At 38.2% G+C, this 15,058-nt stretch overlaps 1 protein-coding gene across 1 annotated transcript in view; it reads left to right on the top strand.

The window, feature by feature from the left end:
- AGO3 (argonaute RISC catalytic component 3) overlaps positions 1 to 15,058 on the top strand; it is a 136,032-nt gene that overhangs the window by 76,660 nt on the left and 44,314 nt on the right. Inside the window, exons 6-9 of the mRNA XM_066269661.1 lie at positions 6,540 to 6,674; positions 11,073 to 11,160; positions 11,280 to 11,427; positions 11,814 to 11,933. Of these exons, the coding sequence (XP_066125758.1) occupies positions 6,540 to 6,674; positions 11,073 to 11,160; positions 11,280 to 11,427; positions 11,814 to 11,933 (491 nt within the window). The remainder of the gene's footprint in view (positions 1 to 6,539; positions 6,675 to 11,072; positions 11,161 to 11,279; positions 11,428 to 11,813; positions 11,934 to 15,058) is intronic.

The raw sequence follows: 15,058 nt of genomic DNA, 5'->3' as shown, positions 1-15,058 counted from the left end.
TCTTCTGTAATATATTTTAGTAGTAAAGATACCTATTACTTCTGTAGGTCTTATACATCTTTGAATTTCATTCCAAGTACCTTATGTTTTTTGTTGTGATTTAAATGTGGGGTTTTTTTGGGGGGGTTGTATTTTTCTGAAGTTGGAAACGGGGAGGCAGTCAGACAGACTCCCTCTTGTGCCCGACCGGGATCCACCCGGCATGCCCACCAGGGGGCGATGCTCTGCCCATTCAGGGCCTCTCTCTTTCGTGACCAGAGCCACTCAAGCGCCTGGGGCAGAGGCCAAGGAGCCATCCCCAGCGCCCAGGCTATCTTTTGCTCCAGTGGAGCTTCGGCTGCAGGAGGGGAAGAGAGAGACAGAGAGGAAAGAGAGGGGGTGGGGTGGAGAGGCAGATGGGCGCCTCTCCTGTGTGCCCTGGCCGGAAATCGAACCCGGGATTTCCGTAGGCCAGGCCAACGCTCTACCACTGAGCCAACCGGCCAGGGCCTAAATGTTTTTTAATTACATTTTAAGTTGGTTGCTAATGTATGATAATATAATTTGTTTTCATATATTGATCTTAAATCTAGCATCTTTGCTGAACTCTTATTAATTCTGTAATATCTATAGATTATTGGATTTTTAGGGTAGACAGTCATTTGTAGAGAATAATAATTTTGTTCCTCTCTTTTCATTCTCTTTTATTTCTTTTAATTTGGATTACTGTGCTAGCTAGGGCTTCCTATTTACTGAAGTTGAATTTGCCATAGATTTTTGGTAGATAAAACTTTTATCAAATTAAGAAAGGTCCCTTCTAATTCTGGTACAGTGAGATTATGAGCTAAGATGCTGAATTTTATCTAATGCTCTTTGGGGGAGTCATTGTCTATGGAAATGATTGTATGCATATTTCATTTAATACAATGTGATATATTTTGTAAGATTTTTTAAATGTTTAACATTGATATTTTTCAATTAAAAATAGCTAATTTATGAAAGGGAAAGGAATAAATGCATATATATATTAGTATATATATATATATATGTTGGTTTATGAAATGTTAAGGATCTAACCAAGGAATGGAGAAGCAGATCTTTGCTCATTGAAATTCATACCTAATTCAACTGTATGTACTCAACTCATCTTTTGTAAGAGCTTTCTTATTTTCAAAATTTTGAAATAGCTCTAGCCAGATAGCTTGGAAATATTTATAAGGTAACAACTGTCTGAAATTAATCAGTTCATGAAGCAATAGTTTTTTTGTATACATCACACTTAATTACTACTATAAATAAGATAGTCATAATTTCTCTGGTTTCAATCTGAACTTGTACTGACAAGATGTTTTTGTTTGTTTGCTTTTTATTTATTTTGGGGTGGGAGGAGCAGGAAGCATCAACTCCCGCATGTGCTTTGACCAGGCAACCCCTCCAACGACCTCAGCTTTCTAGGTCAGTGCTTTTTATCCACTGTGCTACCACAGGTCAGGAAAGATGCAGGTTCTAGTACAGATTTTCTAATTCATTTTATGGCCTTACACAAGCCATTTTAGATCTCTGCCTTCACCAATATCTAACAGAGATAATACCTTTTTAAAACTACATTATAAGTGCCTGACCAGGCAGTGGCACAGTGGATGGAGCATCAGCCTGAGATGCTGAGGACCCAGATTTGAAACCCCAAAGTCTCTGGCTTGAGCTTGGGCTCACCGGCTTCAGCACGGGATCACAGACATGACCCCATCGTCACTGGCTTGAGCCCAAGGTCACTGGCTTGAGCACGAGGTCACTGTCTTGGCTGGAGCCCCCCAGTCAAGGCACATATGAGAAAGCAATCAATGAACAGCTAAAGTGCCACAACAGTGAGTTAATACTTCTTGTCTCTCTCCCTTCCTGTCTTTCTCTCTGTCACTAAAAAAAAAAGAGCCTACTTTATAAGCAAGTAGGCATATGATTTATGTGCGAACATTTTGCTAAAGTTGTTAAACATAAGGTAAGATATGTAATATTTTATTATACTATTTTCTAATATTTGATTTGCTTTTTATAACAACCAAAGTAAAGATTGCATACTTTCAAACTACAAAACTTAATAGTTCTACAAGGTAAATTAAAGTAATAAAGCTGGTCATAATAATAGTAAACCTATTCATCCATTCTCTCATTTAATTACATTAAGAACTAATTATAAAAATAGGTAAGTTTTTGTGAAAATATTTCTATTCTATCTTAGGAGTTCTTGCCTATATCAGTGTATTGTCTGACATTGACCATTGCATCAGATACTCGAATGGTCTTTTTTTTTTTAAGTGAGAAGACGGGAGATAGATTCCCACTTAACCCCAGGCCAGGATCCACACGGCAACCCCTGTCGAGCGGATGCTCAAATCATCTGAGCTATCCTTAGCGCCCACAGCTGACACTTGAACCAATCCAGCCACTGGCTGCCAGAGGGGAAGAGAAAAAGAAGGGGAAGAGAGAGGGGAAGAAAATCAGATGGTCCCTTCTCATGTGTGCCCTGACCTGCAGTCAAACCCAGGACATCCATATGCCAGGCCAACACTTATCCACTGAGCCAACCAGCCAGGGCCAAATAGTATTTTTTTAAAAATATTTTTTATTTATTTATTACAGAGAAAGAAAGAAAAGAAAGAAGAGACAGACAGACAGAAACATCAATCTGTTCCTGTATGTGCCCTGACTGGGAGTCAAATTGGCAACCTTTATTGGAACGATGCTCTACTGAGCTCTCCGACCAAGACTGAATAGTCATTTTGTCCATAGACTTTTTCAGATTGGCAGCCAATTGAGATCTATCCCATAGCCCATTCAACAGATTAAGCATGTCATTCTCTTCATCACTGATTGCTTCTAATTTCTCATATATGTGATTTTTTAAAAACTTTTTTTATTTATTCATTTTAGAGAAGAGAGAGAGAGAGAGAGAGAGAAGGGGGGAGGAGCAGGAAGCATCAACTCACATATGTGCCTAGACCAGGCAAGCCCAGTGTTTCGAACCAGCAACCTCAGTGTTCCAGGTTGATGCTTTATCCACTGCATCACCACAGGCTCGTATATGTGATTTTAAAGAGGAGGTGACAGAGCAAGCCACGGTTCCTTCACATGCACCGAAACCATCCATATCTAGATTATTTTCAACCACACCATTTATCAGAGTCACTGTCTCCTTTGGTTGTTAATGTTTCACCTATTTATCTTCTGAGGCGTTCCTGCCCAGCCTGGCTTTCCAGGGCTTTCTGGGATGCTGCTAAGGTGGGCAGAAGCTGGGCACATCCATGGTGGCCATGCAGTCTGGTAACTGGGTAACGCCACAGAGGATACAGGCTGCACAATAGTCCTGTATCCAGAGTGTGGGGTGGATGGCTGTGCTGGGCCATGGGAAGGGTCCTGGGCAGGCCAGGGTGCCAGAGATATCCTGCTCCATGCCATGTACCAAGGGCCTTAAGAGTTTTTTTTCACTGTCACCTCAGATGCCCACATTCTTCTAGAGAAGATGGTATAAACAGTAAAATGATTAGAAGCATAGTGGGATGAATAGTAGGGAAAATATATATATTTAGTAGTATGTGAAATAGGGTAAATAATGTTTGTTGGTTTCACTCTAATGTGAAAGCTAGTAGTATAATAATCCAATGAAGAAAACTTAACCTGTATGGTTAAAGGAAAGGCAAAATAAGTATGTTACTCATCATATGTTCATTTTCCTTTATTTACTTTTTAAAGATTAACCCAGAAACAATATGTTTATTTGATATGTATCCTGCCAGCCTTTTTTTTTTTTCCCCCTGAAGTTGGAAACGGGGGAGACAGTCAGACAGACTCCCACAAGCACCCGACCAGGATCCACCCGGCATGCCCACCAGGGGGCAGTGCTCTGCCCATCTGGGGCATCGCTCTGCCGCAATCAGAGCCATTCCAGTGCCTGAGGCAGAGGCCACAGAGCCATCCTCAGCACCCGTGCAAACTTTGCTCCAATGGAGCCCTGGCTGCGGGAGGGGAAGAGAGAGACAGAGAGGAAGGAGAGGGGGAGGGGTGGAGAAGCAGATGGGCGCTTCTCCTGTGTGCCCTGGCCGGGAATCGAACCCGGGACTCCCGCATGCCAGGCCGACGCTCTACCACTGAGCCAACCGGCCAGGGCCAAGCCTTTTTTTTTAATGTACATTTTTAATAGAAGAATGTGTTGAATACATTTTTTAACTACTATGGAATTCAATAAAATATCCAGAATGCTAATACAGTCTTATCAGTCTCTCATGGACTGTTTGTCATGGACATTCATTGTTTGTGTCGGTAAAAACACAAAATCAATGTAACTGTTCATTATTAGGGACTTGATGTACATCTATTCAACGATATACCCCACAGCTGTGATAAAGAATGTTACAGTACTATATTAGAATATATAGATCTATAAGTTAGATAATGAGAAAAAAGAAAATCCAGAATAGTGTTTTAATATTTTAGCACGTGTATCTTTTCATTAAGAGGGGAATAATATTTACTTAATTATTATGCACTAGTACTGTAGAATAAAGTGAAACTATTAAAGAAAATGTTACGCCTGACCAGGCAGTGGCGTGGTGGATAGAGCATCGGTCTGGGATGCTAAGGACCCAGGTTTGAAACCCCAAGGTTGCCAGCTTGAGGCTGGGCTCAGCAGGCTTGAGCATGGGATCACTGGCTCGGCTGGACCCCTGGTCAAGGCACATATGAGAAAACAATCAATGAACAACTAAGGTTCCACAATGAAGAATTGATGCTTCTCATCTCTCTCCCTTCCTGTCTGTCCCTCTCTCGCTCGCTAAAAAAGACTTTTTTATAATGTTACAACATGAATATATCTCTAAGACATATTATTGATTCAAAAATAATAATAATAAGCACCTGACCGGTGGTGGTCAGGCACTGGATAGAGCATTGACCTTGGATGCTGAGGTGTCTCAGATTTGAAACCCTGAGGTCACTGGCTTGAGCTTGGGCTCATTCTGCTTGAGTACAGGGTCGCCAGCTTAAGCATGAGATTGTGGACATGATCCCAAGGTAGCTGTCTGGAACCCAACGGTCACCGGCTTGAACACAAGGTTGCTGGCTTGAGCTAGGGGTCACTTGAGCCCCCTGGTCAAGGCACATATGAGGAGTGATCAATGAACAACTAAAGTAATGCATCTTCAAGTTGATGTTTCTTATCTCACTCACTCTTTCTTTCTCAAAAATAAAAATAGCCTGACTGGTGGTGGCGCATTGGATAAAGCATCGACCTGCAATGCTGAGGTCACTGGTTCAAAACCCTGGGCTTGCCTGGTCAAGGCACATATGGGAGTTGATGCTTCCTGCTCCTCCCACTTCTCTCTCTCTCTCTCTCTCTTAAATGAATAAAAAAATATAAAAACTCAGAAATAAAAATAATAAAACAAGTCATAGAACGTTTGTCATCCTATTTCATGTAAAAAAGTTATATGTATGTTTTATGTCTGTAAGTACATATTAAAAGATCATGATACATCCATACATACATACCTACCATCATTGGTTACTTGGAAGCTGGAGGAAGTCTTTACTCTGTATATATCATTTGAATCCATAATAGAGGAAAAGATATGTGCTCGCTATAAAAAAAAACATTTAAAGATAAAAAGGGGAAAGTAAAAAATACCCACAGTTGCCTCAATACCCATATATATCCTGAGATAACTACTGTTAAAGCCTCGATAAATATTCTTCCAGAGGTGAGGGACATTTTGTGGATGACATACAATCCTAAACTAAGAAAGAGCACTACATAAAAAGTTTACACTTAACAGTGGGCATGTTTTTTAAGTGGAAAAATAAGATAGCATGTAGCTTGTTTGTTTTGGTTTTACTTTTCATTGTATACCTAGTATCTTTATAGCACATAATAGCAGTCAGTAAGTATGTGTTTAAGAAATGTGTGAAGGTGATCTACTAACCACTGGTGAAGCTCTTCCAGTTACAAAACCCAAGACTAAGAAATCACCTTGGTTGACGGTTAGAAAACTGCAACTGTAGCTAGATAACTTTGGGCAGCTGCCCCTTATACAGCTTGCATTTATTAACACTAATAACATTTAATACTGCCGTCTTCTCAGATCTGTACAAGACAGAGAAGGTTCTCACTAGAATAGCTAAACAGTCTGGAGTGGCATAGAAAGCATTGTTTAAGAGATGATACATAACTTTCTCATTTCCTAAGGGGCTCAGTCCTTCTTTGTCCCTTTACATACCTTGTCTCACATCCAGAATACTTCTCTGTATGTGTAGCAGAGAATATAATGACTCAATTACCATGGTGCAAGTTAGATTACAAAAACTATAGTGTTAGCTTTTCTATTCTTTGCTTGTCTTTCAAACAGAGGTAATTGAAACTGCTTAATTTTGAAGATATTTTTATATATGTATATAAGTATACATAAAGGATCATTTTAATTCTATAATTAGTTTATTATCATGGAGCCTGAGATTGTTTCTGAATTTTTTTTATGGAAATATTAATTTGTACTATTTGTTTTTCTTCTTAGTTTCTGCCACTGCCTTCTACAAAGCACAACCTGTAATTCAGTTCATGTGTGAAGTTCTTGACATTCATAATATTGATGAGCAACCAAGACCTCTGACTGATTCTCATCGGGTAAAATTCACCAAAGAGATAAAAGGTGAATTAATTAGAATTTGGAGCAACTTAACTATAAAATTCACGGGTACAACAAACTTATTTTAAAAAATTTTTAATTAAAATATATTTATTTAACATTACCAGTAAAATAATGATCAGTTATAAAATGTTGCATTAAGTTCATTATCATAACATCTTAGGTAGTGTTTCAGTGAAAGACGTACCAAGTAATGAAATTAATATCAATACCAGCTAATAGAAATGCTTCTATAATGCTCTTAAAAGTAGAAAGCTTATTTCAAAAACATTGTTACTTCAGAACTGGAATCATTCTTTAAACATATTCTAAAATAATCACTTATTTTCCTGAAATGATAGAATATTTTATTCCTTTGAAAATTTATGGATATGGGGCTAGCCTGTTTCATGTGTTGTTCTAGAGTTGGAACCTATTATGTAGTTGACCATTGATCTTGCCTTGTTTAGTTAGTAGCTAAAATTTGTACAATGGGGTTGTATCCTATGTATGTTTTGCTAATATAAATTTATCTCTACGTGGTCTTCCAAAAAAGTAATTTTAATAGTGTTCTAAAATGTATATTTTGTATATTACTCTTTATATGTATATATATTTCTGTATACATTTAAATAGACATATACAGTTTTTTATGCAAACCCACATACACTGACTTTATCAGCAATTTAAGGGATTTTTGAAGAGCAATTTTGATTAAAAGGAGCTGAGTACATCCTGCTTGCTCCAGTAATCAGTCATTCTTTGCCATTTAGTAACCAGGAAAGAGGTAATCATTATAATGAAACATTACAAGGGATATCATTCCTGGTTTGAAAATAAGCATTAATTAATATCAAGTAATTGTACAAAAATAATAAAATGTTATATATTACTATATTGCAGTCATACCATTATCCTTTCATGATCTGTATTAACTGCACAGTTAGCATTGTTGGGAGGTAGTGCATTACCCACCATTAATATGTGATCATCTAAATGCCATGATTTCCAGTGGAGTTGCTGCTTAGTTACCACCTCTGATATCATGAAGTCACTTACATTATTTTGCGGTAACTATGCAATCAACTCATATCACCACTTTATCACAGAAAATACAAGATGTACAGAACAAGGATTCAACTGCTGCCCGAAGAGCATGGACTCGATCTTAACTTCAACTGCTCAGGGGCCCAAAGAAATGACTGAAAAAATGACTAGAAAGCATTATAAAGTTGATGTTATAGTGAAGGTAAAGCCAAGTTTATAGGTTAAATATTTGATTTATTAAAGCCTTTTTTTTTTTTTTTTTTTTTTTTTTTTGGTTGGATGGAGGGCTTGGGGAGGTTGGGCAGAGAATTATGCAGTCCATTTTCTAAAATTTCAACTTTTGTTACCCGCTGGATTTGAGTCTAATTCTTAGGAACCTTTGACCCTAGATTTGGGGTAGAACAATCTGAGTTCGATCTTATTGACTAACGATTTTTTTCCCACCATTCAAAGTCAGGAAGGTTTGTTGTTGTTTTTTTAAAGAGGGCTCTTTAAAGTACATTGTGTATTCCTACCACAGTAACTCCAAATATCAGTTATGTGTTCTGTGCTCTATATTTGGGTTTAATTTTTAGCTGGCATGAGGATTTTGATGAAAATTTTCAATAGTGATACAGTGTGTGCTATAAGGAATAAATTTCCTTTGTATATTAATTTGGTTCCATTGGAACTTTTTCCTAAATATTAGGGTGGTTTCTTTGTGCAGTAATTCATCATAGTAAAACAGAAATATTGGGGGTAGTGTATGATAAAATATTGTATGTAAAGAAGTGCCAATTTATTTTTTGTAAAAACATATAGTAGGCTTGTAGAACCTTATTAATAAATATTTTAATTCAAGGGGAAGGCTTGAAAACAAATTGCTAAGTGGTGTAAGATAACAAAAATTTGTTTTAAACTTTCTATTGTGTTTTTCTCCTAAACATCATATTTTTACATCTTGGATACTTCAAATTCTTGGTATTTCCTTCTTTTAAGGCTTTCCCTTGATATTTTATTTTCTATCCTCCTTAATAATATAGAGGCATAGTAAATGCTCTAATCTGAAATTTTAGTTTTATAAAGGTAATTATTTAAAAACTATTTCTCACTAATTCAATTAGAGTACTCAAGAAAAACCCATACCAATCTGATACAGTAACACTGTTCATTTCACATCTTAATTTTTTTCTGATATATCTATCACTGAGCTTTATGTTTGGTTAGTAATTAGATAGGATAATAAGTTATACTTTAGCAGGTTTTCTCAACCGTAGCACTGTTGATATTTGGGCTGGATTATTTTTTGTCCACAGGGTAGGACTTAGTGTTGCCCTGTGCATTGTAGGATATTTAGCAGCATCCCTGGATCTAAGTATTCTTAAATCTAGCATCCACTAGATGCCAATAGCACCCCCCCCCCAGTTAAGATAGTCAAAATGTCTGTAAAGTACAGCATAAGAAATACAGTCAAAAATATTATAATAACTATTTATGGTGCCAGGTGGGTACTTTAAAATATCAGAGGGAAGAGGAGTGTTGCTTTGTAAAGTATATGATTGTCTAAACACTATGCTATACACCTGAAACTAAAACAGAATAATATTGAATATAAGCTGCAATTGAAAAATAAAAATAAAAAATCTCCAAACATGACTAAATGTATTCTGGAGGGCAAAATCACCTCCGGTTAAGAACCACTGCACTACATGAATCACAGGTATAAAAGGGAAGTAATACAAGAGTAATTTTAAATATTAGCAGGGAACTAAAAATAGTCCTCCATCTGCCCCTTTTTAGATTTTTCACCTTTGGTGTTTAGGCCATAGAAATTGAATTGCTTATCTCTGAGCAGTAGCCACTGTATCTATTTAACTCTTATCTAGGTAGCTCCAAAACCACTGACTAATAGGGTAGCCACTAACCACATGTAACTATTAAATTTAAACTAGTTAAATTAAATTTCGGCCTTGGCCAGTTGGCTCAGCAGTAGAGCGTCAGCCCAGTGTGTGGAAGTCCTGGGTTCGATACCCAGCTAGGGCACACAGGAGAAGCATCCATCTGCTTCTCCACCCTTCCCCTTTCTCTCTATCTATCTCTTTCTCTCTTCCCCTCCTGCAGCCAAGGCGCCATGGGAGCAAAGTAGGCCAAGGCGCTGAGGATGGCTCCATGGCCTCCGCCTCAGGCACTAGAATGGCTTTGGCCTCCGCCTCAGGCACTAGAATGGCTCCAATTGCTATGGAGCAAAGGCCCAGATGGGCAGAGCATTGCCCTCTGGTGGACATGCGGGAGTGAGTCTGTCTGCCACCTTCCTGCTTCTCACTTCACAAAAATTCAAAAAAGAAAAAAAATTTTTAATTTTCTGTTTCATAGTCACACTAACTACATTTTGTGTACTCAGTAACACATATTGCTGACTCAGCGGTTCTCAACCTGTGGGCCGCAACCCCGGTGGGGGTCGCAACCCACAGGTTGAGAACCGCTGTGCTAAGTGATTACCATGTTAGCAGGGATATAGAATATTCCAACATCTCAGATAACTATTGGACAGCACTATTTAAGGAAACTCATCCCACAGAATTTCAGCCAATTATTTAAAAGTTCATTGCTTCACTTTATAAAGCAGGGCTGGGACCATCAAACCACTAGTGTGCACAGATGGGCTACAAGGATCCAGGAACATATAAAATCACATGTTAAATTCTGTGCTTTGTTCTGAGTTTGTTGCTTTAGTCAGATTCTCAAAGGAGTCAGTGCTTCCATAAAAAAGTAAGGATCACCTGACCCCAGGAATTATTTTTGTTGCATTTGATTTCTAATATTCACTAGTAAACGCTGTGTCACTATATTGTGCTTTAACAAAATTGTCACTCCACTTAGGTTAAAAGGAGTGGGATTTTTTCTCTCTCTCTCTCTGCTTTAAAAAGCTGTGAAGGCCTTTCTTCTTGAGCTTTATGAAGTTCTGTACTTCACTCAATACATGATGGCGGGGCTCTTCAAATATCACATATTTTGAAGGTTATAGACTGTTGAGAATTATTGCAACTCCCCTTTCATTCCTCCTTCCCTCTCCCAGCATGAACACCAGAATTTGTTATAAACAAGATTTTTTATTAATGGAGAACTTTGTCCCTTGATCTGTATAGGCTTTGCAAATTTTATGATACTATTTTTTGAAGCATGGAGTTTGACATGATAGAGATGTTCTGAGTTAGTTCTATGGTGATTGTAACTTATTTGCAATGTTATATATAAAATCCTTTGTTAATATCACATTGCCTATATCACAGATTTTCTGTTTAGATTTTAAGTTTTTATAGTAGTGAACAGTCTTGATAGCTGTAAATATTTTACATGTAATAGTTCTGTAACCTCAATTTTTCTTGTTGGAAACAGGTCTGAAGGTTGAAGTGACTCATTGTGGAACAATGAGACGGAAATACCGTGTTTGTAATGTAACAAGACGGCCTGCCAGTCACCAAACGTAAGAAAAGCTGGTGTTGTCAGAGGAGATGATGTGAGGCAGCTCGCTCTAGTTAGTGGATTGGGAGTTTTGCTGGCTCATAATATAAGAATTGATAATATATACTTTTTTTTTTCCAGCTTTCCTTTACAGTTAGAAAATGGCCAAACTGTGGAGAGAACAGTAGCACAGTATTTCAGAGAAAAGTATACTCTTCAGCTGAAGTACCCACACCTTCCCTGTCTGCAAGTGGGGCAGGAGCAGAAACATACATATCTGCCATTAGAAGTAATGTGTTTAGGCTGCTTATTAATATCCTCTTATTCATCATTCTGTTGTGGTCTTCTATGGCCTATGACTTTATACGCTCATATTTATTTTGGAAATTTGTTTTTAAGTTTTATTCTAAATTTTCAGTAATAAAATAATGTGGAAAAAAATTTATCCTTAATCCTACCTCTCTAAATGTAACCACTGATAGCGTTTTGGTACACTTTTTTTCAGCCTTTTTATTCAAATGTACCTAATGATTATCATACTGTAAAGCAGTATTGTTTACTACTTTTTACTTAATATATTAATAAGAAGCAGATTTTAAAATTTAACTTCATATGTAATTGGTACTGAGAGTTAAAGATATATACATCTAGTACAAAACTTGTTTTTATTTGTAGGTCTGTAATATTGTGGCAGGGCAACGATGTATCAAGAAGCTAACGGACAATCAGACTTCCACTATGATCAAAGCAACAGCAAGATCTGCACCAGATAGACAAGATGAAATTAGCAGATTGGTTAGTACTTACCTTTTAGAAATGGAAATTAAAAATAGCATAGGATGAGCTACTAAAGAACCAGATCCTTATAAGATCATAACTTATTACCATTTTATGAATTAACAGAATTAAAAGGGATCATTGCCTGACCAGGCAGTGGCGCAGTGGATAGAGCGTCAGACTGGGATGCCGAGGACCCAGGTTCGGGACCCCGAGGACACCAGTTTGAGCGCAAGCTCATCTGGTTTGAGCAAAAGCTCACCAGGTTGGACCCAAGGTCTCTGGCTCGAGCAAGGGGTTACTTGGTCTGCTGAAGGCCTACAGTCAAGGCACATATGAGAAAGCAATCAATGAACAACTAAGATGTCACCACGAAAAAACTGATGATTGATGTTTCTCATCTCTCTCTGTTCCTGTCTGTCCCTGTCTATCTCTCTCTCTGACTCACTCTCTGTCTCTGTAAAAAATAAAAAATAAATAAAAAGAAAAATAAAAAATAAAAGGGATTATTGGAGATGATGTCAGAGTAAAAAAAATAAAATAAAATAAAAGGGATTATTAAAGTACTCTAGTGGTAGTCTGGAGGTAAACCTTAATGGGTTCTATGAAAAGGTTTAGATCCTTCTAATTTAATACCAAACTCTTTAATAGATACAGAACAGATTCTCTCAGAACTGTGTTGTAATTTAGTGAACTGGAACTTTATTGCCTTCCACCTAAAAGAGAAGGGTAAAAGGAAGAAAAGTCAAGATGTCATGATTAGTGATAGTGAGAGGTTTAACAGCGTAGGATTGCTTAGCCCCCAGTATCAGCCTGGCAACTACAAGATGAATAAAGAAATATAAGATGGCCCTCACAATGTAGGGTTTCTTTTTTTTTTTTTTTTTTTTTTGCATTTTTCTGAAGCTGGAAACAGAGAGAGACAGTCAGACAGACTCCCGCATGCGCCCGACCGGGATCTACCCGGCACGCCCACCAGGGGGCGACGCTCTGCCCACCAGGGGGCGATGCTCTGCCCATCCTGGGCGTCGCCATGTTGCGACCCTCCTGGGTGTCACCATGTTGCGACCAGAGCCACTCTAGTGCCTGGGGCAGAGGCCACAGAGCCATCCCCAGCGCCCGGGCCATCTTTGCTCCAATGGAGCCTTGGCTACGGGAGGGGAAGAGAGAGACAGAGAGGAAGGCACGGCGGAGGGGTGGAGAAGCAAATGGGCGCTTCTCCTATGTGCCCTGGCCGGGAATCGAACCCGGGTCCTCCGCACGCTAGGCCAACGCTCTACCGCTGAGCCAACCGGCCAGGGCAATGTAGGGTTTCTAAGCTCTCCAGTTGTTGTAAATGGGGAGGGAGAGTTATCAGTACCACTTTATAAAACTGATGTAATAAGGCAAAATGAAAAATAAAAGGCATCTGGAAGTTATGTTCTTTCATATCATTTACATTGACCAAGGGAAGGAAAAACGTCTGGAAATATGAATATTACCTAAAACAACTTAGAAACACTTTCAAAAGCGGTCTTAAAGATTGTTGAGGAAGGTTTACAGAACTCATTCTTTCATTTTGTAAGCCAATTATATAAAAAAGACCTTTTTTTCCTTATAGTTTTATAAGGAGTGAATAAAAGTCATTAAATGATATTTAATTAGGAAGATACAAGGTGGTTCTCATTGTGGTTTTTCTTCTCTGATCTACTATGACAAGATTTTAAAACCTTTAAGAGACTAGAACATCTCACTATCTCTATAAAAGAACTACTTCCAGCTTGTTTCTTAACAGCTTTTCTGTTCAAGGAGACAATATTGTACAGTGGTCAAAAAGTACACTGTACTGGCTTTGGAATTGAATACCTCTAGGTTCATACTCTAGTTTCTCCACTTACTGTTACTACTATATTATTATAATTAGAGCATCTGGAAGGCTAGTGCTATGATTGAGAGTAGGAAATACAGAATGAGAACATTCATGGTTTCAGATTCTATGTTATTTGCTTAACTATGGTTTTAGGCCAGTCATTTCATTTTACTAAGCTTTAGTTTTAGCCTCTGTAAAATAAAGATTATAAAAAACCTCCTTTTGTAGTTAAAACACTAGTGTGAAAATTAATTATAAAACAGCACCAGGCCCTGGCCGGTTGGCTCAGTGGTAGAGCGTCGGCCTGGCGTGCAGGAGTCCCGGGTTCGATTACCAGCCAGGGCACACAGGAGAAGCGCCCATCTGCTTCTCCACCCCTCCCCCTCTCCTTCCTCTCTGTCTCTCTCTTCCCCTCCTGCAGCCAAGGCTCCATTGGAGCAAAGATGGCCCGGGCGCTGGGGATGGCTCCGTGGCCTCTGCCTCAGGCGCTGGAATGGCTCTGTTCACAGCAGAGCAACGCCCCGGGTGGGCAGAGCGTCGCCCCCTGGTGGGCATGCCGGGTGGATCCCGGTCGGGCGCATGCGGGAGTCTGTCTGACTGCCTCCCTGTTTCCAGCTTCAGAAAAATACAAAAAATAAAAATTAAAAAAAAAAAAACCCAGCACCAACCATATCATTCAGCAAGTCTTGGTAAATAGAAGTTCTTGTTATTCTTTATAATCTTACTTTGGAGATAAACTGAAACACACCAGAAATGAATGGTGCTTAAGCTTGAAGAAATAATACATCAGTGCCTAATTAGGAAAACAACTTTTCCTTCTTATTGTAGGGAAATTCTTTTTTACATATTTAGATTATATAGTTTTTGTTAATGGATTGTTACTCAAAGAGTTGAACATTGCCTTCTGTTAGTAACCTTGTTTGACCTTTACCCTGAGACCAAGTAAATATGTTTTGAAAAAACACTGACTACATAGCATGCCATAAATATGAATTACACTCTGATATCCAAGTCTACACTGAATTATGGTAAATTCTTTATCTTGATGTATATTGACATATTATATAAAAATGATAATCTGTATTTCATACTGACTTTCTTATCTGCCTCACCTGTACCCCATTAAGTAAATTTTGCAACATGGCACTTTTTAAACTGAAAATGTTGAAGTAAATTGTATAGTAATTATAAATTAAGTAATTGGAGGGAAAGCCATAGTAATTAAGGGAAAAATAATTATAAATATTTGCTATTAAATTCTATGTGATTTTAATAGTATATATCTGGATCCTCT

This window comes from Saccopteryx bilineata, chromosome 3 (genome assembly GCF_036850765.1).
Source record: "Saccopteryx bilineata isolate mSacBil1 chromosome 3, mSacBil1_pri_phased_curated, whole genome shotgun sequence".
Taxonomy (NCBI): domain Eukaryota; kingdom Metazoa; phylum Chordata; class Mammalia; order Chiroptera; family Emballonuridae; genus Saccopteryx; species Saccopteryx bilineata.
This window is presented reverse-complemented; position numbering and strand designations above follow the sequence as displayed.